At 41.3% G+C, this 20,912-nt stretch overlaps 1 protein-coding gene across 2 annotated transcripts in view; it reads left to right on the forward strand.

Annotated features, from left to right (window-relative positions):
* Positions 1-20,621, forward strand: part of LOC144033878 (band 4.1-like protein 1) — a 43,760-nt gene extending 23,139 nt beyond the window's left edge. The window contains exons 7-24 of one of the 2 annotated variants that reach the window (XM_077542259.1): positions 4,716-4,934; positions 5,024-5,111; positions 5,208-5,360; positions 5,981-6,078; positions 6,452-6,627; positions 7,480-7,712; positions 8,148-8,186; positions 9,688-9,717; positions 10,730-10,885; positions 11,165-12,172; positions 13,014-13,064; positions 14,297-14,701; positions 14,852-15,067; positions 15,909-15,968; positions 17,645-17,734; positions 17,799-17,879; positions 17,972-18,085; positions 18,824-20,621. In XM_077542259.1, coding sequence (XP_077398385.1) covers positions 4,716-4,934; positions 5,024-5,111; positions 5,208-5,360; positions 5,981-6,078; positions 6,452-6,627; positions 7,480-7,712; positions 8,148-8,186; positions 9,688-9,717; positions 10,730-10,885; positions 11,165-12,172; positions 13,014-13,064; positions 14,297-14,701; positions 14,852-15,067; positions 15,909-15,968; positions 17,645-17,734; positions 17,799-17,879; positions 17,972-18,085; positions 18,824-18,829 — 3,223 coding nt within the window. In that variant the 3' untranslated portion in view covers positions 18,830-20,621. The remainder of the gene's footprint in view (positions 1-4,715; positions 4,935-5,023; positions 5,112-5,207; positions 5,361-5,980; positions 6,079-6,451; positions 6,628-7,479; positions 7,713-8,147; positions 8,187-9,687; positions 9,718-10,729; positions 10,886-11,164; positions 12,173-13,013; positions 13,065-14,296; positions 14,702-14,851; positions 15,068-15,908; positions 15,969-17,644; positions 17,735-17,798; positions 17,880-17,971; positions 18,086-18,823) is intronic. The other variant, XM_077542268.1, reaches the window with a different exon arrangement.
* Positions 20,622-20,912: the final 291 nt, after the last annotated feature.

Consider the following 20,912-nt stretch of genomic DNA (forward strand, 5'->3'; position numbering starts at 1 on the left):
CGAGGACCGAACTTGGCCACCCCTGACCTAAAACCTATTAAAAAATCCCATACCGTTCACCTAAACCGAACACTTCAGAGCCGTGAGGCCGTCAGGAGACCCGAGGAAGGACCAAAGAAAAGAAAGGAAAGTGAAATCCAGCACTGACCAGACACCACCCACCGGGCCACCGACCAGAGTCCTTCACCAACCCCAGAAACATCCAAATTCCAACAAATCAGGGAGACCTCAAGAGACCAAAGGAGAGACTGAGGAAAGGAAGGAAGGACAGACGAAGCAGAGTGAGATCCACAGACATCAGCCTCCACCGATTCAATGACCAGAGGAAGAAGCAGATTGTGTCTGAGTTTCGATAGATGCTGGTGTGGTGGATCTGGCATGCATGAAAATCTCCACCAAAGAGGGGAGCCGTCGACACCTGCCAGGACAGAGCAAGCGCAACACCTCAGGGCCCCCCAGGCCACGGCAGCGCCAAGGGACAACCCCCAGGCCCCGCAGGGGCCACCGGCCGGAGAGCAAACCCAGGAGCATAACTCCAGCGTTCTTAGTGAAAGCTAACCCTGTTACTGAGTTCGCCAGCTCACCGACTGGCGAACTCTACCCCCACACCTTGAATGTGAGCCCACCCAGTGTATATACAAGTGTGTGTGTGTGTGGTGCATTAAAATTGGGAGCGGGTGAGCCGGAGCAGAGGGAAATGATATCCCCACACTCCGATCCACCTGCCTCCCAGTCATGTCAGTGAGTGTACTGTATGTGGTCCATTAAAAAAATAAATAGAGTTTTTGAGTAATCACATGCAACTGGAAACGTGTGATGAAGTAATGAGACCATTTTCAAACGAAACATACTGAAATACAATAACGTTTGTGTCTAATGGAACCTTGAAAGACAAATTCCCTGTGAAGTTATACAACAACGTACCTCTTTTCTCAGTGAGCATCTAATTAAATTTGCTTATTTTTTGTGCGTGTGCGTGTGTGATGACCATTTGGGAACTGGAACTGGCTGCTCTGTACAAACAGTGACATTAAGTCATCAATTATAATAAAAGCAGAACATGATTTAGGCCTATATTAATAAAATCAGAACCCAATGCACATGAGAAAGCCAGCTGGACTTTTTTTTGTGTGTGTGTGAAAAGCCTCAGTGAGCAAGCATAAGCAGTAGTTTGTCAATGTGTCATCCATCATCCAAGTTCAGGTTAAGAACACACGTTTTTGCTTTTACATATCTGGGTTAACATTTTACATGTTCAAATATTACTATAAAACATTACCTTTAGTTTTGTTTTAAATAATTTAATTTAAATTAATAATTTAAATTTGCGGATTATTGTCACAAGTATACATGTAACTAGTGTTGACCTAACGCTTACCCTATAACAATTATAACACTTAACAATAAGCAAAAAATTGCCAAAATGGCTTGAGTTGAATTTATTATCATCAGATGATCTTCTTTTGTCTTATATTTATAGCCAATTATCCGCTGCAGACAATTGTCCTCGTTTCCTGGCAACAGACATTTATTCTGAAACAAAACTGAAGCAAACTCAAGAATGCAGTCAACTTGCATCACCTGTCATTAAAACATGATGGCGAAGACTGTTGACTAATGGTTTAGCAGTTCATTCGCCTGTCTACGTAGGTTGTGTTCCCACTCGGTGACAGTGTGAATATCAATTTGAATTTGCAAAATATTCAAGTGTGAACTCACTTCATATATTTGTTACTAAAAAAAAAGAAAAAATGTTTGAAGATAATTACTAAAAAGGTGAAAGGACTACTAGTTCTATTTTCATACGCAGTGCTAGTCTAGTATGAGGTGCGGTCTAAATCTGCGCAGAGGCGGGCTAGACTGGGTTTTGGTATTTTCGCCGATGCACGTAGCTTAGCACAGTTAATATTGGGTATTTGGCGCTGTTGTGCGTGTGAACACAGCTAACTTGATCTATCGCCAATCAAAGCAGAACTTTGAATTCCCTTAAAAAATCCAAATATGAGCAGCGCAGTACTTGGCATGGCGGAAGAAGAAACTGATTTGCTTGAGTCATGAGGTCAAAGCATGCAAAGTGCATTTATAGGAAACTGAAAGCAGACCTCCTGGCCAGGGAGATCATAGATCTGTAAAGTGGGCACTTGGGGTGCGTTTACACTGCAGCTCAATTCCGTTTTTTTTCTCAAGTATCTGATTTTTTTTCATGCAGTGTGAACGGTACAATTCCGATTTTTCACACCAGACCTGGGCCGCTTTCGTATATGGATATACATCGGATATGTATGCGATGCGTCTGCACTGTGAACGCGCGCATCCGATTCATACGTCATCAAAAGCCTGATAGGTGCTCTGCGTGGGCGGGAGAGAGTGCTTGGAAGGGAGAGTACTGACACATCTGTGAATATTCAAAGCTGTTTTGAGTAACAGTGTTAACTTTGTCTTTAATTTAGTCACACTTGAAGCAAAAAGTTGACATTTGTGGCGACGGTAGAAATTCAGCCCTCCAGACAATTCATCACACACGTCAATGACGCGACGTCATCTTCAATGAAATGAAGATATCGAGGAGTCTCCCCTCATTTCCCCCAAATATTTCTACCTCTTCCAACCTCGCTACTCTGGCGTTATGAGATGGGGGGGGGGGGGGGGGGAGTTTGACGGGTTTCTGCTCTGATTGTAAACACCGACGCTCGAGGAAGCCGAGGAGAGCAGCCAAGTATGAGTGAGCGTGAAAACAGTCCACCAATCGGGAGCGGGCACAGCATAATTTGCATAATTCATGCAGGCAAAACACATTAATCCAACTCATAACACTTCCGCAAAAGGAATCCACCAGCCCACCAATCAGTAGCGGGCGTTGGCACAGCAAAATGTGCATATGGCACTAATAAACTATCTTGCCTCAGCGGCTTGGCTGGAGGTGAAACGTTGCGAGTCGGGTTAATTCCGTGAATACCTCAACGTGACGTTGGTTTGGGTGTACGTCACTCGACGTGTGCTCTTTGCGCATGCGAGTCGCATCACGGGCGCGTTGCGTTCACATTGAAGTCGCATTTGTTTTTGCAACGTGAACAGTCCATAAAAAGGTCAGTTTTAACAAAAAAATCCGAATTGGGCATCACGCCCTGCAGTGTGAACGTAGCCTTGGAGACCACCTTCCAGCTTTTCACCCAAAGTCACCTGGTATGATTCCAGCTGGCTCCAGCTCAACTATAACCCTGGAAAGGATCAGCTTCATAAAACATGGATGGATGCAGTTTAAAGTTGTCTGCTGGCACTGAAACAAAGTGAATCCACACTCTCTCTACGAGACATGTATTTAGTAATGATTAGATGTCAATGCTTAGAGCAGGAGCAACTCTGATTTGGAATTAAAGCAAGATGTAAGCTCGTGTGTGCGTGCGTGCGTGTGTGTCTTCTTGCAGCTGTATTTCATGAAAGAAATATGCAGTCCAGATGTAAAGCTCTGCACCAAACCAAAAACATTTCATGAATGTGTGATCTAGAGGCTTGCTTGAAGGTTGAAAAATCACATCAGCTGGTTTGTGGACACAAATCATTAAGGCCCAATAAGAAACAACTTTTTAGTCTTAAACCACAAGTGTAAGCATTAGTGTAAATTCGACAATGGTTTGACTGAAAAGAGGCATAGTTGACAAGAGTTTTTTTTGTTTTCAGGATTGAATCAAAATGTCAAACAGAACAGAGACTATGAGTATCCCAAAAAATGATCAATAATAGATAAAGTGCTTAAATGACTGGTTATTTAAAGGAGGAGTATGCAAGACATTTTTGAAACGCTCTAACACCGTGTTACTTGAATTGCTATGCTTATAGAAGATTTTTTCCATGTGACCCAATGAGCGCACGGGTTATTTAAACACGCAGGAAACCTCTTTGGAGTTGGTTTCAACCGCAAAGCAATGATCGGGTGTAACTTTTATGGCTTTTTTCTCCTTAGCTGGAAGTATTATAGTGTCCAAGATAATCAGTATGAATAACTGTGAAATTATTTCTGGACAGACATTTTATTAAAAACTTAAAAGGCGAATCAACCACAAGCTGTAAGCGATCTTCCGTTATACTTTACCATGGGATCTAATTTCGATTATTGAAACTGTTACGTGACATTGTGTTCTGCTGTTTGCGTCACAGGTTATCAGTAATTGTCTGAGGGATTTTTTTATGTGGATAAACACCAATGTTCACTTATGTCCTGGCCATGCATAACAGTTTGGCTTAATTTACTTGATCGTGACAAAGCAGTAGAAGCTCTAAGTTGGACACAATCCAATGTGTAATGACTGGCCAGGCTCGGACCTGAGGAAAAAAAGGCAAACTTGCTTTGGAAATGATCTGTCCCATGCTCCAACTGCTGACATAATAAAAAACCTTTATGTACTGTAACAGCCAGTAGCAGTCCAATGTTGAATGGGAGCCTGTATGTACCGTAATAAATAAATACATAAATAAACAGGCGTGTGGTTCTTTTCACTCTCTCCTTATTGGCATTACAAAAATATCTTTAAGTTAACAAAAACGTCATTCTTTGATCTGAAGTCTTGAAAGTTGTGCTGAGGTCTCTTGAGGTTTGTTACAGTGGCAGTAATGGATGTTGTGGTAGTACCCATGTAAGAGTGTATTAGTGCGGTTGGGCTAATAACAAGAAGACGGAAGGCAAACCCTAACGTGCATCCATATGTTTTACTCTTCAGGTACTACCTGTGCTTGCAGTTGAGGGACGACATCCTGTCCGGCCGTCTGCCCTGTTCTTTTGTGACGCACGCCCTCTTGGGCTCCTACACAGTTCAAGCAGAACTGGGCGACTACGAACCTGAGGAACACGGGCCAGACTATGTCGCTGACTTTCGCTTTGCCCCGAATCAGACGCGGGAGCTGGAAGAAAGGGTGATGGAGCTGCATCGTAACTATAGGTCGTCACCCAAATTCATATAATTGCCTGTGATACTTTACGGGGTGTGGCGGATTCAGTGATGCCTCGTTTGTGATCATCCCACTATAGAGGTATGAGTCCAGCAGAAGCAGAAGTGAGTTTTCTAGAAAATGCAAAGAAGCTCTCGATGTATGGGGTGGATCTACATCACGCTAAGGTAAGAGACAAACCCTTAGGGCTGCTACATATACAGTGGCCTATGTTGTAGCTGCATACTCCTAACACACATATTTGTGTTGCCCATGCTGGGTAGGATTCCGAGGGGATTGACATCATGCTTGGCGTGAGTGCCAACGGTCTGCTCATTTACCGAGACCGTCTAAGGATTAACCGCTTTGCTTGGCCAAAGATCCTCAAGATCTCCTACAAGAGGAGCAACTTCTACATCAAGATTCGTCCTGGAGAGGTAGATATAAAATGACTGTGAAATGTCTTTTTGCAATTATTGTACCCGCCCAGTCAGGGTTGCTCGTGATAGCAAATAGAGCAAAATACACAGGTAGTCGAACAAGGGCCACGTTTGACTCCACTATTTTATTGAAGGGTTTCACCGTTGGCAGCACGGTGCATTAGTGGTTAACATGTCTCGCAGTTGTTCCTCCCATGCTTGCGTGACGGCAGATTTCTTTCTATCTTCGCAATGAATTTTCTTTCCTCTATATCCTCAAGTCAGTGAGTGTTTACCTGGACGATCAGGGTTCTGTTTTTGAAAGGACAACTGTCAACGTGATGTTTAAAGACCTGTGCAATTGCTAATAACCTATTGATTGGACGGATGCGACTTCTGTTCACATCACTGAACACCTGATGGGTGTTTATTTTTAGGTTGTCTGGGATTGTACCGTACGTGTCACCAAAGAAAATATGTCTGAGGGGAAAGAAAAGATATTGATTCTTCCATTGCTCTGGAGTAAACGCAGCTCACCCTCACAATATCCCTTCATCTTTCCCTGCACTCGCTCTTCTCACCCTTCCTTTCTTTTTTCACCCTCCACCATCCATCACTCCTTCTCCCTCACGGCTCAGTATGAACAGTTTGAGAGCACCATTGGCTTCAAGTTGCCCAACCATCGGGCATCGAAGCGCCTGTGGAAGGTTTGCATTGAGCACCACACTTTCTTCAGGTAGGACCTATTCTGCGCTGTTGCATGGCAGACACTAGGGATGGGCCGGATGATTGATTAAGCAATCGTTAAGAATCCCGCTGACTGTGTGGAATTGATTGTTGATTGAGTGTGTCTTGAAGCAACTGAGGCAAAACAAAGTTCACCTCGGCTATTGCAAGCAGAGTGTCAAACCAAACCTTAGTTGCTACCTTTATTATTTAACGGATGCCGATTGGTTCATGCATTTTTTTGATTGGCTACAATCAAGATAAAGCTTGGCAGTATGGATTAGGGAGCTCATTTTATCCTCAGAAATCCAGGACTAAATGACATACATTCACTTCCTTAATCTCTCTTTATTTTTAGCATAATCCGTGAACTGCTTTTCCAGGTTGGTATCTCCAGAGCCACCTCCAAAGGGCTTCCTGGTGATTGGCTCCAAGTTCCGCTACAGTGGGCGAACTCAAGCTCAAACCAGACAGGCCAGCGCTCTGATTGACAGGCCTGCTCCTCTCTTTGACCGCTCTGTTAGCAAGCGGTACCTGCTGTCCCGAAGTATTGATGGGGGTAAGAACTCAAACTTCACTTTTTTTTTTATTGGTCCTTTTGAACAAACAAAAACATTTTTTTTTTTTTTTAGAAAATCAACATCCATTTATGACTTTTGATTTGTGACATATTTGATACATCCGGTGACACTGCTTTAAATTCGTACAATTATAGCTGTCAAAAATGGAATAATAAACAGACATATCAAACATATCAGCATTTCCAAAAATCAGAAAGAACATTTCCCACTATTAATAAGTATAGCTGTACTCCTTTCTCAATTGGGGCGATCTTGTAAGGTCGTTGGAAAAACCATCAGCTGGGTGACAATGCCCTTTAATGGATTAGCCGTGCAATGCATTTGTCAGATCATATACGTCAGGGTTTCAATGATGGGAAAAAAATATTATACTCATGAACTAGAGGGCTCAAAGTGTCTTGTTTTTAATATGAAACATTTGGCTTTATAGGGTTAACAGAAAAACTGCACTACTTACAGTAAAGTACTACCTACAGTTCTTTCACTTAATATGTTGGAAATTACACCAATGAGAAATGTGATTTGTTACAAAGTTTACAAATTCTAATCAAAATTGATCAAATAGACCAACTGAATTGCTCAGAATCCATTTCCTGGTCACATGTTTGCTCAACAGTGTTCACAGGAATCAATAATAACGCCAATGCCAGTTAGACCACACATGCCAGGTCAGAAAAACGTCAGGAGCAGAAATTTTCTTTCACAGAATATCTTAGCATGAATGCCTTCAAATAAAGATTCATTGTATGCCAAATTGATTTTTGTAAAGTGTACCTATGCGGACTATTAAAACTAAACACTGCATTTTCCCTCCACTGGCACCAAACCAGCTTCAGCTTTAAGTAACAGTATGGACCAATTGTCCCAGCGAAGTTCGAGTGAGCGAACACAGTTCATGTCCAGAGAGGACCTGGACCAAGAAGGCAGCCTGGATCTAGACCATGATCACTACCACTATCCAGACCAGGACCAAGACCTGGATCATGACACTGACCAGGACTTAGAGTTGCACCAAGATCCAGAGAACATTCGTGGTGCGCAAAGCAAAACTTTGGAGCTCAAGGTATGGGTCAAGAGAAAATGCTAGCATTTGTTCTCTCACATTGATGAATGACTGCCCATCCGATTTAATGGATTTTATTCCATACAATACTCTGGAGTCTTGTACTGACTGAGCCACATCCTTGATTTTAACAGTCATCTTAACTGATAAAATCCATACGACTGTTTATCCTCTTCAGTTTCCTTTGCATCGGACGCTGGTATTCAACATCTGTTTACCCAATCGTTACACCTAATCTCGCCCGTTTTTTTTAGCTCCTCTCCAGGCATTTAAGAGACCACTTGCTTCTTAATCTTTTTATTCTTTTTTAAGCACCTCTTAAAGTTTTCTTTCATCTCCTTGCTCTAATATCATCATCATCCCGTGCCACTAACCACCCCCTTTTCTCTTCTCTGACCTTTTCTTTTTTGCACTCCGGCTTGTCTTGTCCTGCAGGCCGATGAAGCAACCTCGCCTGTAGACTCGAAACCAGAGGTATTTTGGCTACTTGTGTGTGTGCGTGGTTGTGGTTGTTTGGTCTAGTACCACACCTCGTGTCTGCACCTTGTGTACTTTTATGATTGCTTTTCCCTGAAAGGAATGTTATTTCTATTCAGCTGGCAATTTTGCAGAATTCCAATGGTCATAATCCGTCCGTTGTTATCAGATGAATGGACAGAAAAATGAAAAACAAAAACCTGCCGGCAAATAGTTTGTGTTCAATTCCAATTATGTTTGTAAATATCTATACAGTACACTGCAAGAACCCTCACCTAAAGTTGTGCGGAACAGCAGTTGTTATCATAATTTTTTTTTTTTTTTTTACAACATACACCAACTAAAAAATACTTAGCCCTCAGAAGTTCCACCTTCATAACCACTATTAAAATACAGTTGCATAATAGGCTGAAATATTCAACAAAAGGGAGTTTGTATTCCAAAAAAGCTTTTACAAAATTCTCACTTTAATTATTATTAATTAAAATTAATCATTAACCTTATTTACCAAAAACAATGCCATCTTTAATTTGAAATCGGACAAATGACAATCTCCCAATAATAAATATTTGGGTGTGTTTTTTCTACACAGTCAATTTTAAATTATGCCCTGTTTTTCTATAAAGGGGAGGCAGTTAAAGCACTTTTTTTTTTCAAATTAGATTTTTTGTTTAATTGTCAAAGTAGTCAACAGTGACAAATTAATTGATGATTAAAATAAGTAAAATAAAATAAGTTAGTTGCAGCCCTACTTTAATATTAGTTGAAGTTACTGTCATATGATGCACAGTGTGAACATTAACACTGCACTTTAATATCGGGAAAAATACTATAATGATTCAAATAAAATGTATTGCACATAAAGGTTAAAAAAATTTTTTTAAGATCAAACAAACAGTTCTAAATGAATGAAAACGTACTTAAAAATTTAATACTACTAATGTGCACTTATGCTGGGATTCTTACACAGACACCTCACTGAGAATCACTACTTAAGAGAACTGGTGTACACATTCACTTATATTAAAGGGACTGTTTTAAAAAGTATATATTATTAGCATTCATTACAAACATATGGTCCTCAAGCACTCTTGATTACCAAGTGCCCCCCCCCTTTCCCCCCATTTGACTAATCTCTTAGCATTAAAAATGATATTTAATCATGAAGATGCATTTTAATTGGAACCCTCTACACAAGATACACTTTTTTAAAAGGCCCTTATTCACTCAGCCACAAGCAGGTATAATCATTTATTACGCGGTCTTTAGGGAAGCTGCTCATGTTTTGTCTGGACATTAGTACATGATTATTCAATTGGCCTATGTTGAAAAGGTTTGTTTGATGACAGTGTGAGGGTTTGTCTGCTTGTCTTTCTTTTTTGGCTAAGCTTTTGCATCTTTCCATGCAAATTAACCAAACTAATGAAATAAAATCACACCATGCTCTGCTTTGCTTGAAACGCCTCATCTCACTTGGCTCGCTCCCTACTTGGACAAGGATCTGGCCACGGCTCGGCCCAAGCAGGAGGTATTTTCCTATTTTGTCTACTTTGGTGTCCATCACCTGTTGTCCTGTAAGAACACAACGTGAACAATGTGTATTTTTGATTCAGAGTGCCACATTCAAATGTGTCAAAGAGCTTATTTTGCAGTTGCTACTGACTCTTGTTTTAAGCTTCTGGTACCTCAAGAAGCTAAAAAAAATCACGTGGCTAATTGTAGTGAGAGGGCATAGAGTGGTGTCTTCATCAGAGGAAATATAAGCCACTGAAGGCCATATATTGCCATCATCTGGGACTGAACTCTGGTGTCTATCAGATACTTCTCCTTTGGGAGTAGAAAAATTGGAGTGGCCTGCCAACAGTCCTGACCTCAAACCCAAATGAACACTTGCTGGATTGGCTTGTGCGTGTGTAGTTTGTGTTAGAATGACCAACACAACCACAATGGCTGACTTGAGATGACTCTAGGTGGAGGAGTGGAATGCTATCTCACAGCAGTGTGATGCCAGGCTGGTGACCAGCTTGAGGATCAGGTACCTTACTAACTGATGAGAATTATGCAATCCAGCAAAAATAATAATAATAATCAAACACCAGTCAAGTGCAACAGCAAAATAAGGTGATGTGTGCCATCTTACATGGGCACAATGCACATGCTCAGCTGTGCTGTTCATCCCACAAATGCATGTTCCTTAAAAATGGGGCATTGTTTAAAAGTGTCTTCCTATTAGTATAACATTATTGTCAGGAAGCATTTTCACAACTGTCCAACACAGGAAAACACTTTTCCAAACACTTAGTTCAATGTTTAAACTGCAGGTTTGTTTATATGACAATAAGAGATTTTAAACAAAGTCAAATGAGGCTTACATAATCTAGCATGGGAAAGGTATATTGCCTCAATTGATACATTAACTTAACTTTAACTAAGAGAGTACAACGAGATCCCGTTAAATAAAATAAATAAATAAGATGGCATATCTGGAAAGTATCTCTTTGGTATTTGTAACTCAGCCTTGACTTCCACTGTGTAAGCAGCAGTTCTTGGACAAGCCCGAGGATGTTCTACAGAAGCACCAGGCCAGCATTAATGAGCTGAAGAGGGCCTTGAGGCAGCCCAATAACAAGATGACCCAAAGGGAGAAACGTGCTTGCTCTGCTACTCCTCCCGGAGGAACCCCAGAGCGGAAACCAGTAAGAATATGATGTGATTTTCCGATAATGATCTCCAGATTTTCCCTTTGTCTGATCTGTTTGGCTTGGCCAGGTGTCTGGTTTTGTGCAGCCACTCCAAATTTTACTTACTGCGGCTGAAAAAACAAATGAGAAAATGAGATTTTTTAAATATATATTACAGAGGAATTACGTGATTTACATTTCCCCTTGATTTGTCTTGAAAAATCCCTGTTAGTGTTTCGTAGCATAACATCAGAGTGTTACGCTAGGCTAACTGTTTACTCTATGTCAACATAGGCGACTGGTGAAGCCAGTTTGATTGACAAGCAGGATGCTAATGGACGAGTGCTGGATTGTGACTCTAATGTGGCTAGAGACACGCTGACAGTCTCACCTTGGGCTGAGGAAAATGGGCGAATGTGGAATTCTCCAACTGGGATATCTCCTAAAAGTGACTTAAGAGCAATGGGACTAATAGTAAGAAGCCCCGTTGATGTTCCTTTGGCCACTAACAATGGCCATGATTCTGTATTAACAAGGAGTTACATTCATGAAAATGGCTTCAGTTCCCCAAAGGCAAAACAAAGCAACGGAACACAGAGCAGAGATGTTAAGCTTTGCCAATACGAGCAGAACATACCTCAAGGGCTAACAAAGAACTTTGCCTTCTCCTTGGAGACACTGGATTCGGACTCAAAGGGAAAAGGGGCCAAGGCATCGAGAGAGACACAGAAAATCGATGGCCTGAGTTCTGAGGATGTGCAAAAAGATTTCAGCAAAACTTTGAACTCTGAACATGCCCAGGTCACCAAAATGGTTCCTCTCAAACCACAGAGATCAAAGAAATCTTTGAGTAAAGACACCATAATTGGTGTGAACCCTCTTGAAGAATCTGCGTGGGGTATTGTCGGGGATGTCGCAATGACACGATCAGAAGGGGAATCCGGTGGGAAAACAAGGAGAGTGGAGGATAATAACAGACTACACTCAGCCACAGATAAAGTCAGCGATAACTCAGTAGCGAGAAAATACCACAGCGGTGCTGGACCACTGCATCAACAACAACAGCATGACCTGAGAGAAATAAGGGATGCAGCAAGTCCATTTCCAAGAAGTGGCGAGAAACCAGAAGATGCTCAAAATGATGCAGACTTTAACCCAGAGAGGCTTCTGACTCGGTTACCGACAGTTCCCCCGAGAACACTTCCTCTGAAAAAGCAGTGGTCCCGAGACCGCCACAGCAACACTGACTGCAGCCACATCCACTACAGAAGCAACCAAGACGCCACCAAGAGGAAGCAAGCGGTAAACCACCAAAACCTGTCTGTCCATCATGGGGAAGTAAAACATTGCATGAGCTTGACGCAGCAAATCTTGTGTTTGCCATCTCAAAAGTAAACCAAAATCACACGCCCATCCTTTACAACTCATGTGACTGAGAAAGCAAAAGCCATTGATCGACTTAATTCGTGTCCACGGTCCAGCCAGCTTTTTGCTTTCCTTTTTTCCCTCTGCAAAGCTTGACATCTGCTTGGTCATTTCAGAAGGTCACAGGCCTAAAGGTCCCCTTTTATCCTTCCAACATCCTCACATGACAAAGGTGGCTGCTGTTGCAAGGCGTGCAAGGCCTTTTCCGACCATTCCGTCATCGAATTCGTAAAATGGCCAAGAAAGGCTGTGGAACTAAATGTCCTGCCTTGGCACCTCTGTAGCAACACTAGACAATCGAACAACATCAATTAGACACAGTCAGAGGCTGCAGAGCTGCCAAAACTTTCTGGGTTTAGGCATTCATACATCCCATTTCCAATGAATACTTTTCCCCTGAATATGGTTATTAAAAAAAGAAAAGAAAAGTGGAACGGTTCAGTGCATGGCATCACAGTTCATTTTGAAGTGAAATACAGCATGCTTCAAACTAAAGCTTCAATGAGGAGTTATCTTGTGTTTGTTTTCCAAGCCTGAGTAAGAAACCTCGATGGACAATGGCCAACTTTTTAAAATGTCATAACTAATGGATGTGTTCATTTATCTAATGAAATCCCATTATTTAGAAACTACTAAGTAGAATGTCATGAATGAATTTAAGGATTTGATTCATTAGCTGGCTAATAATTTCTGCTTGTGCTTGTTCGTTCTTCTGTAGGAGACGCCTCCAACGCCTGCCATTTTTGAGGAACCGCTCAGTGATTCCTCTGTGAGTAGTCATTGAGCGTTATAGTATTTTTTATCACCTTGAAGTTCTATTCAGTCTTTCAAAAGTACATTTCAAATAAATTTGGAATATTTTTTATGAATGCAGTTTAAGAGACCATCATCATAAAACCTTTTCTATGTATACTAATTTTCATATAAGTACTGTATAAGCAGAAGTTAGACAGCCTTACCTCATTACATTAAATAAACACTTGAACAGTCATGTTTGAGAAGATTTAATAACATTGTGGCCCTGATGTATGTTGTCACACCGTCTCACACAAGCACAAAACGAAATCAAACATGTAAAACAAAACACTACTGTTTGATGACAACTTACAAGCTAGTTAGCAGTTGCTAATGAGAGAAGCTAATGCGGAGTCATATAGAGCCAACCGTAATGGAATAAAAATGGAAAGCTAGCATAAACATAACATAACATAAAACTGGTAATAGCTAAACCTTGCTTAAGGGAACCAACAGTTACGGATGTTCAATCATCAACATGAGGTGATCTTGACACTGAAACACTCGCTAATATTGGACAAAAGTACAATGTTTACGTTTTTTCTGAGCCCGTATCCCTCTGAGGGGTGAACGTTTGCGATGCAAACAACGTTGATTTCATGGCAGGAGTCGCTTAAGGTCGCAATGTTTCCTAAACATTTTCTAAACCAGGGGTGGGCAAACTCGGGCTTCGAGGGCCGGAGATATACAGATTTGGGATGTTTCCCTTCTCCAACACAGCTGATTCATATGATCCGCTCATCAGCGAAACCTGATAACGATCCTCACCTGTATTGGAGGAGGGAGACATCTAAAGCCTGCAGGACTCCGGCCCTTGAGGACCAAGTTTGCTTACCCCTGCTCTAAACAGTTTTAATGGTCCTCTAAACACCTTTAATGTTTTTCCTTGCAACAACAAAAACACGTTCGCTCAAGTTTGCAATGTTTCCTAAACATTCTCTAAACAGTTTTAATGGTTTCTGTTGTAAGAAAAAACATCAAAAATGTTTAGAGAACCATTAAAACTATTTAGAGAACATTTAGGAAATGCTGCGACTTTGAACAAACCCTCAAGTGAAATTAACATTCATTAGCTTTGCAAATGTTCGGCCCTCAGTGGGATACGGGCTTAAGCACTTCATACTCAGGTTAAGCTAATAGGCTAGTGATTTTTTTCATACCTACTTCACTGGTCAATGCATAACATAACGTGGACCCTCTCTGTAGCGGGAGCCATGGGAGAGACGTCTGGGGTCAGTGTCCGAGGACGACCAAGACCACGAGATCTCGTACTTGAAGGAATCCCACCTGGGCATCGAGCGCAAATGTTCCAGCATCACAGTCAGCTCCACTTCCAGCCTGGAGGCCGAGGTCGACTTCACTGTCCTCACAGACCTGCACACGGGCATGGAGGAGTTTTCCCGGGGCATGACCGAACTTGGCGATCGGGACCTGTCGCCCGACGGAGGGCTTCGCTTCGGGATCGACTTCCTCCAGCAGCAAGGCCCCTCCGAGCAGTCGCCTCCTTTGGTGCCTCCGCCTCCTGTGTCCAGAGGATCGAGCAGCAGTCCTCCAGCTAAGCACGTCCAAGCCGAAGAAGTTCGGACGGAACCCAAGCGGCCCGATGTGCAGGTACATCACGCATGTTGCTTTCTTTCGGATCAGCCTGTTAAAAACAAACAGATACATATTTGTATTAAGGTGATATCTGCATAGATTGAAGTGTAAATAATGTGTGCTTGTGTTTTCTGTTGTCTTTTTTCGTTCTGTTCTTCTCTGGAGCCTGTAGTGCCTAAAAAGCCTAAGAGGTCGGTACCGGTGTCATCTTCAATGGACAGAGAACAGCCACACAGGGAAGCCAGTCGGGTCCCCAGCGCCACACCTCTGAGTCGGGAAGCCAGTGATGTCATCGGCACAGTGAGGAAGACAGACGTGAGGACGGAGACCCAGCCCAATGGGTCAGAGGTCACAACGACCATAGTGGAGTTCACAGATCAGGTCGGTTAGGACTGGCTAAAAATGTTTTTGCATGGGTCCCTAATCCTTCTTTCCCTTTAAGATTCCACACAATTAAAAATAATAATCCATTATTTATTTATTAATTATATTTATTAACTCATTCACTGCCATTGACGGCTATAGAGGTCAAAAATTTATTTGAACAATTTCTATTAGTTGAACATTTTTTTCCACTTTTGCTAACATGAGTATGAAAACCTAGAGAAAAAATATTGTAAATTTAAAACAGATTAATCGTTGGTTAACTAGTGAAGTCATGTGATTAATTACAATAAAAAAAATTAATCGCCTGACGGACATAATTTTTAAAAAAAATATTAAAAGTAAGGTGCATTTAATCATAATTAATTAATAATTAATGATAATTTTATCTGTTATAAATATACAATAAAAAAATCTAGGTTTTCATAAAATAATTAATGAAATTGATTTTTTTTTTTAAACTAATAGAAATACATCACATGAATTTTTGACGTCTATAGTCGTCAATGGCAGTGAACGAGTTAAGGACTTGACAATCACGGTGGGCCAGTGTTAAGAAAGTCTGCCTCACAGTTCTGAGGTTGGGTTTTCAAATCCTCGTCATCAGCAATCCTGTGAGAAGCTTGTTTTTGTACTTGGAGAATCCCAACGCAAGCATGGGGAGAACGCGCTACTACTAACTCCATACAGGAAGACCGTAGCTGAGATTTAAAGCAGAACCTCAAAACTGTAACTTAGACGTGATAAGCGCCAGCCCATTGTGATAATGATAATTAATAATAATTATGATATAATATATATATTTAGTAATAATATATTTTTTAACTTGTTGTTGCAGGATCACGGTATGACCGGCCTGAGCGAGGTCTCTTACTCCACGAGACAGAGCGTGTCCCCTGTGAGTATGAATAACAGGACAGCCCCAACTTTACAATTACTTGAAATCTACCTTCTAGAACAGAGGTGGGCCTCGAGGGCTGGAGTCCTCCAGGTTTTGCATGTTGCCCTTCTCCAACACAGCTGATATATGATCAGCTCATCAGCAAGCTCTGCATAAGCCTGATAACGATCCTGTTGATTGGAATCGGCTTGTGTTGGAAGTGAGAAACCTCCAAAACCTGCAGGACTCCGGCCCTCGAGGACCGAGATTGCCTACCTCTGTTCTAGAATCCATCGCCAAATTCTTACTTGCACAGGGCAACACGTTCACAATCCAGTGACATCTATTAGAAGAGCTATAAGCTCTGCATTGTTTATTGATCATTTTTTAAAAGACTGTAAACCTTTTCTTCAATTTTGTTGATTATGAAATTGCTTTTTGGGGCCTACTGGTACTTGTTTAGTTTAACAACTTTTACACATACATATGCAACATTATACACATAATACGTAAATATCATAAATTGAGGTGCAACCAGGGCTGTGTGCTCAACCTCTTGGCTCCACCCTTTTCACATCCCTGGTTTGAAACCCAAATTTTTAACCACAACCTTATTTCGAAATCCTACTTTATAACCCTAACACTAGTTTAAAACCCAATTTGAAACCCTAGTTTAAAACCCTACTTAGAAACCCAAACCTTAGTTTGAAACAATAATTTGAAACCCTATCCCAATTTGAAGCCCCACTTTGAATTTCTAACACTAGTTTAAAACTCTACTTAGAAACCAGAACGCTAGTTTGAAACCAAGACCTAACCTTAATTTGAAACACTAACCGTATTTTGAAACCTTAATTTAAAACTACAATCATAGTTTGAAACCCTACTTTGAAACCTTAACCCAAGCTTCAAACCCTTTTTGAAACCCTAAACGTATTTGGAAACCCTATTTGAAAGCATGACCCTTTTTTAAAACACCAACCAGAGCTTGAACCCATATTTTCAAACCGTAAGCCGTTTGTAACCCGAATCTAAATACCTAACCCTAGTTTAAACCCTAATTTGAATCCCTAACTATAATTTGAACCCCTAATTTGAACCAAAGTTTGAAATCCTATTTTGTAACCTTCAGCTTAGTTTAAAATCTTACTTTGAAACTTTAACTGTAGTTTAAAACCCTACTTTGAAACCATTTGTCGGTGCGTGAATGGGGGTTTTCCAAAGTTGAAGCCCCTCAAATGCCCTTCCGTATGCCCGTAAACACAGTTGAGGTGCCCATCCAATGTGAATGTCTGGAACCGCCGCTCCATTGGCATTTTTTTTGCATCCTATATCGAAGTATAAAGAGGACGTTAGAGAAAAGTGTTTTTTTTATTTGTGCATTTGTATACACATTTTGGAATCTTAAAAGTGTTCGCCCACCTGTAAATTTTTGGTGAGCTACAGGAAACATGTCTTTCAGTGAGCTATACAGACGTTTTTTGGTCTCGCTGTGATTGTTATACTGTAGCAGTTGGCCTAATGTAAATATTATTGCGAGTTTCTCCACCCATAACTTACGATCGTACTAGTAGACCACTAGTAGTGGGGGGAGAGAAAAAACTTTACTTGCAAGACACAGTAAGGACAACGTGCATGCTAGTAGTACAAGTGAGTGAACATGAATAGCATCTACAACTGCTTTTCCCGCACAGGTGCATATGGGCGGTCACGGAAGAGAGTCAACGGGGTCTCCCATCCTCGTCACCGAAAATGTTACTTCGGCGACCACACAAGTTACCAAGGTAGACGAAAAAAAAAATGTACAAAGTGCATCATTCAATGTGTAATATGCTTTTTAATCTGCAGACGGTGAAAGGGGGCTACTCAGAGACCAGGATTGAAAAGAGGATCATCATCACAGGAGACGACGATGTGGACCAGGAACAGGTGAACTGCAAACACGCTCGTGACACTGCAGGCCTACGCTGCCATAACAGTGGCCTCAGTGGCGGCGTATCTAAACGGATCTGATCTGGCAGGCTCTGGCCATCGCAATCCAGGAGGCCAGGCAGCAGCATCCAGACATGCAGGTGACCAAGGCGGTGGTTGTCAGGGAAACAGAATCATCCACTGAGGAACGGCATGGAGCAGAGGTAGAAGAAGCTTTTCAAATGCACTTGACTGACTTGTGAAGTTGTTGGCAGGGTGTTTCAAAAAAAGCTATCGTCGTCGTGGGTGTTTACGTTTTTAACTACAAGATCTGCTACCACTTGTAGAAGTTACGCCATCCAGCCCACTGATTGTCAATCTAACAAAAGATGAGTTTGTCGTGACGGAATGATAGCTGGCTCACTGCATGAGGCAGGTCTACCCCTAAAACGAGCCCATTTCACCATGGCAATAAATAGTCATCGGAAAATGAAGCTTCATGAAGTTTCATGAAGCACTTGCAATTTTGTTTTACTCTTCTTGATGGTGCTCTTGGTTTAAGATAAAGGCTAGTGCGCTGGAAATTAATTACATTTTCACGGCATCTTTAAACCAAGAGGGCCATCTAGAGGTGTCACAAGTGCTTCATAATGCTTCATTTATCCATCACTAGCAATAAGCATGCTGTAATTGAAAATACATCCAATTCTACATCATTGGTGTAGTGTGCCACTGAAGTAAAGAGAGAAAAATCACTACAGTAGTAGCCAGACTTAGGTTTTTAATTTATGTAGTGACTGATTGTGGCAGATTTGGTCTTATCTTATCTTATCCATCTTATCTGAAGCTCTCTGGTATCTAAAATTTTAGCTCACAACATACAAGCCAGCTTAGTTATTTTGAAGTCACACCATTAGATATCATTGCTTTCAAAGTACGCCTTCCTTCTGTTTCCCCTACAGTGTTGATTTCCTGTCACCTATCATCCCAGCTGACAGCCACCCATCCTCCCTCCCCAATTGGAAACAGAACTCTTTTTGAATCTCATTCCTATAGTTCTGATTTCTCTTAAAACATATCTTCATTCTTGTGACGCGGGAGGCTTTGGAGTGATGTTTCAAAGAAAAAGAAAAAAGAAAAGATTGACGGAAAACGTGCCCTGGAAGAATCCAACAATGTTCCCTTTCATGCGTCAAAGGAATTTTGTGCATTTTTGTGCCATTGTGGCATCCACATTGTCATTTTGCAAAAGGGACTAATGAGATGGTTAGAAGTAGAACATCTCGTTCCCAAACTCCTGCTGTGTATGCTTCTTAATTAGTAATGCATTTAATAACTTCTATGACTACTGAAACGGACAAAGAGTTCATGTCCTATGTCATTGCACTGATTGAGGAGAATAGCCTTGACTTGAAAAGAACAACAACGCCCTCTGGTGGTGCCTTCAAGGCCCAACGTCTAAATTGAATTTTGAGTTGTACTGTAGTGTGTATATGAATGTGACTTGCCGCAATGTGATGAATTGTACACTTCAACAATTTCTGTCTTTTGGTCTACAAATCAGGAGTTGCGAATACACTTCCTGTTCACATAGTAGTCCAGCATGTTTAAAAGGGGCCCAGTTCTTGCCCTTTCCCAGCCTAAAGAGCTCAACTGCATATTTGTGTAGTGAGTAGATTAAGATCATCACTGGGCTTCTCTAACAGTATTTGAGATCACATTTGCATGGCAATATCTTTGCATTATTAGGCTTTAATTGAGTAATACATTTAAGCCAACACGAATGGTTATGATTGTAGATTGCAATGACAGAAACAACAAAGGTCAGGTTAATCGTTATTCAAATCAGAGTTGTCGTATAAAAGAGGAAATTTAACTTCCTGACGGGAAATGAAAAGTGCTCACCGAAAAAAGGTGCAGACTTACCCAGGGTAGGTAATCCTGAAAATCTATTCATTGCTGAGATAATATACTGTATTCATACCCTCTTAACTGAATCTGCCCTGTATGTTTTTACAAGGAATATGCTTCATATTTATAAAAATACACATTTCCTCCCCTCCAAAATGAAAAACAAAACATTTTATTTATGCTTCATATCATCAAGATCGTTGCTTTTTTATCGTGCAATGTGCAGCGCTCTGATTATTATTTATTTTGACACTGCAGACGTGCAAAGTGCCACTTATCAGTTAAATGGAATGAGGTTTGTGTAAGCTTTTTGTATCCGGAAATGTAATTACTGAAGTGCCAGAGTGTTGACGAGGCCCGAGGACTGGTGTCCTTGTATGCAGAACTTGTGCAAAGGGTTGTATCATGTGACTGATGAAACATTTACATGTATGGTGTTGTGCGTCATGTGAACGGAAAGGAAGAAGATCCAAAAATACAGCAGTTATGTAGGTTGTAGCGACTGTATACGGTCGAGGTCAGTGAGTGAATGTAAGTGAAGTAGTTGCCATGGTGTTGATGAACACTAGAGGGCACAAGACGCCCAAAAGAGAGCCTTGCATCAACGCACTGCACGTGAACTTCATCACCTTTCCCGTTAATCATATTGGAGCTTCCTGTACACGTGACAAAAACGTGCTTGTCCCACCTCGGAGCAACTGCAGATGCGTTGGACCTTTGGACTTTGGGACCTTCTGCACTCCTTCCTCTGCAGCTGCATCTACTCAGCAGTGCTTTTCCGTCAAGTCGTGCCGTGTCTTTGCTGTACGTTGTACTTGCATTCCTCTCAAATAAAGAACGAGACAAGAACTTGGCTGCCTCTTACCTGGCTTACTTTGTGTAGAGAAAGCATGTGCCAAACTCAAGGCCTGCTGCAGGCCCTGATCAGCAGCTTTCCACCCCCCGACTTAGTTCCAAACTGGCCATAAAAATTATTAATTGATAAAATATGGGATCCCAACGTATTAGGTACGTAAAAAAGGGTGCCACACACTCATGCCACATGCAAGTGTGTTAAAAAAACAATCTGTAGCTCAGCCTTTTCAAAAATATAAACCAGGTCACTACAATTTAGTTGAAAATCAGATATACAAACCCAAT

This window comes from Vanacampus margaritifer, chromosome 1 (assembly GCF_051991255.1).
Source record: "Vanacampus margaritifer isolate UIUO_Vmar chromosome 1, RoL_Vmar_1.0, whole genome shotgun sequence".
Lineage (NCBI taxonomy): Eukaryota > Metazoa > Chordata > Actinopteri > Syngnathiformes > Syngnathidae > Vanacampus > Vanacampus margaritifer.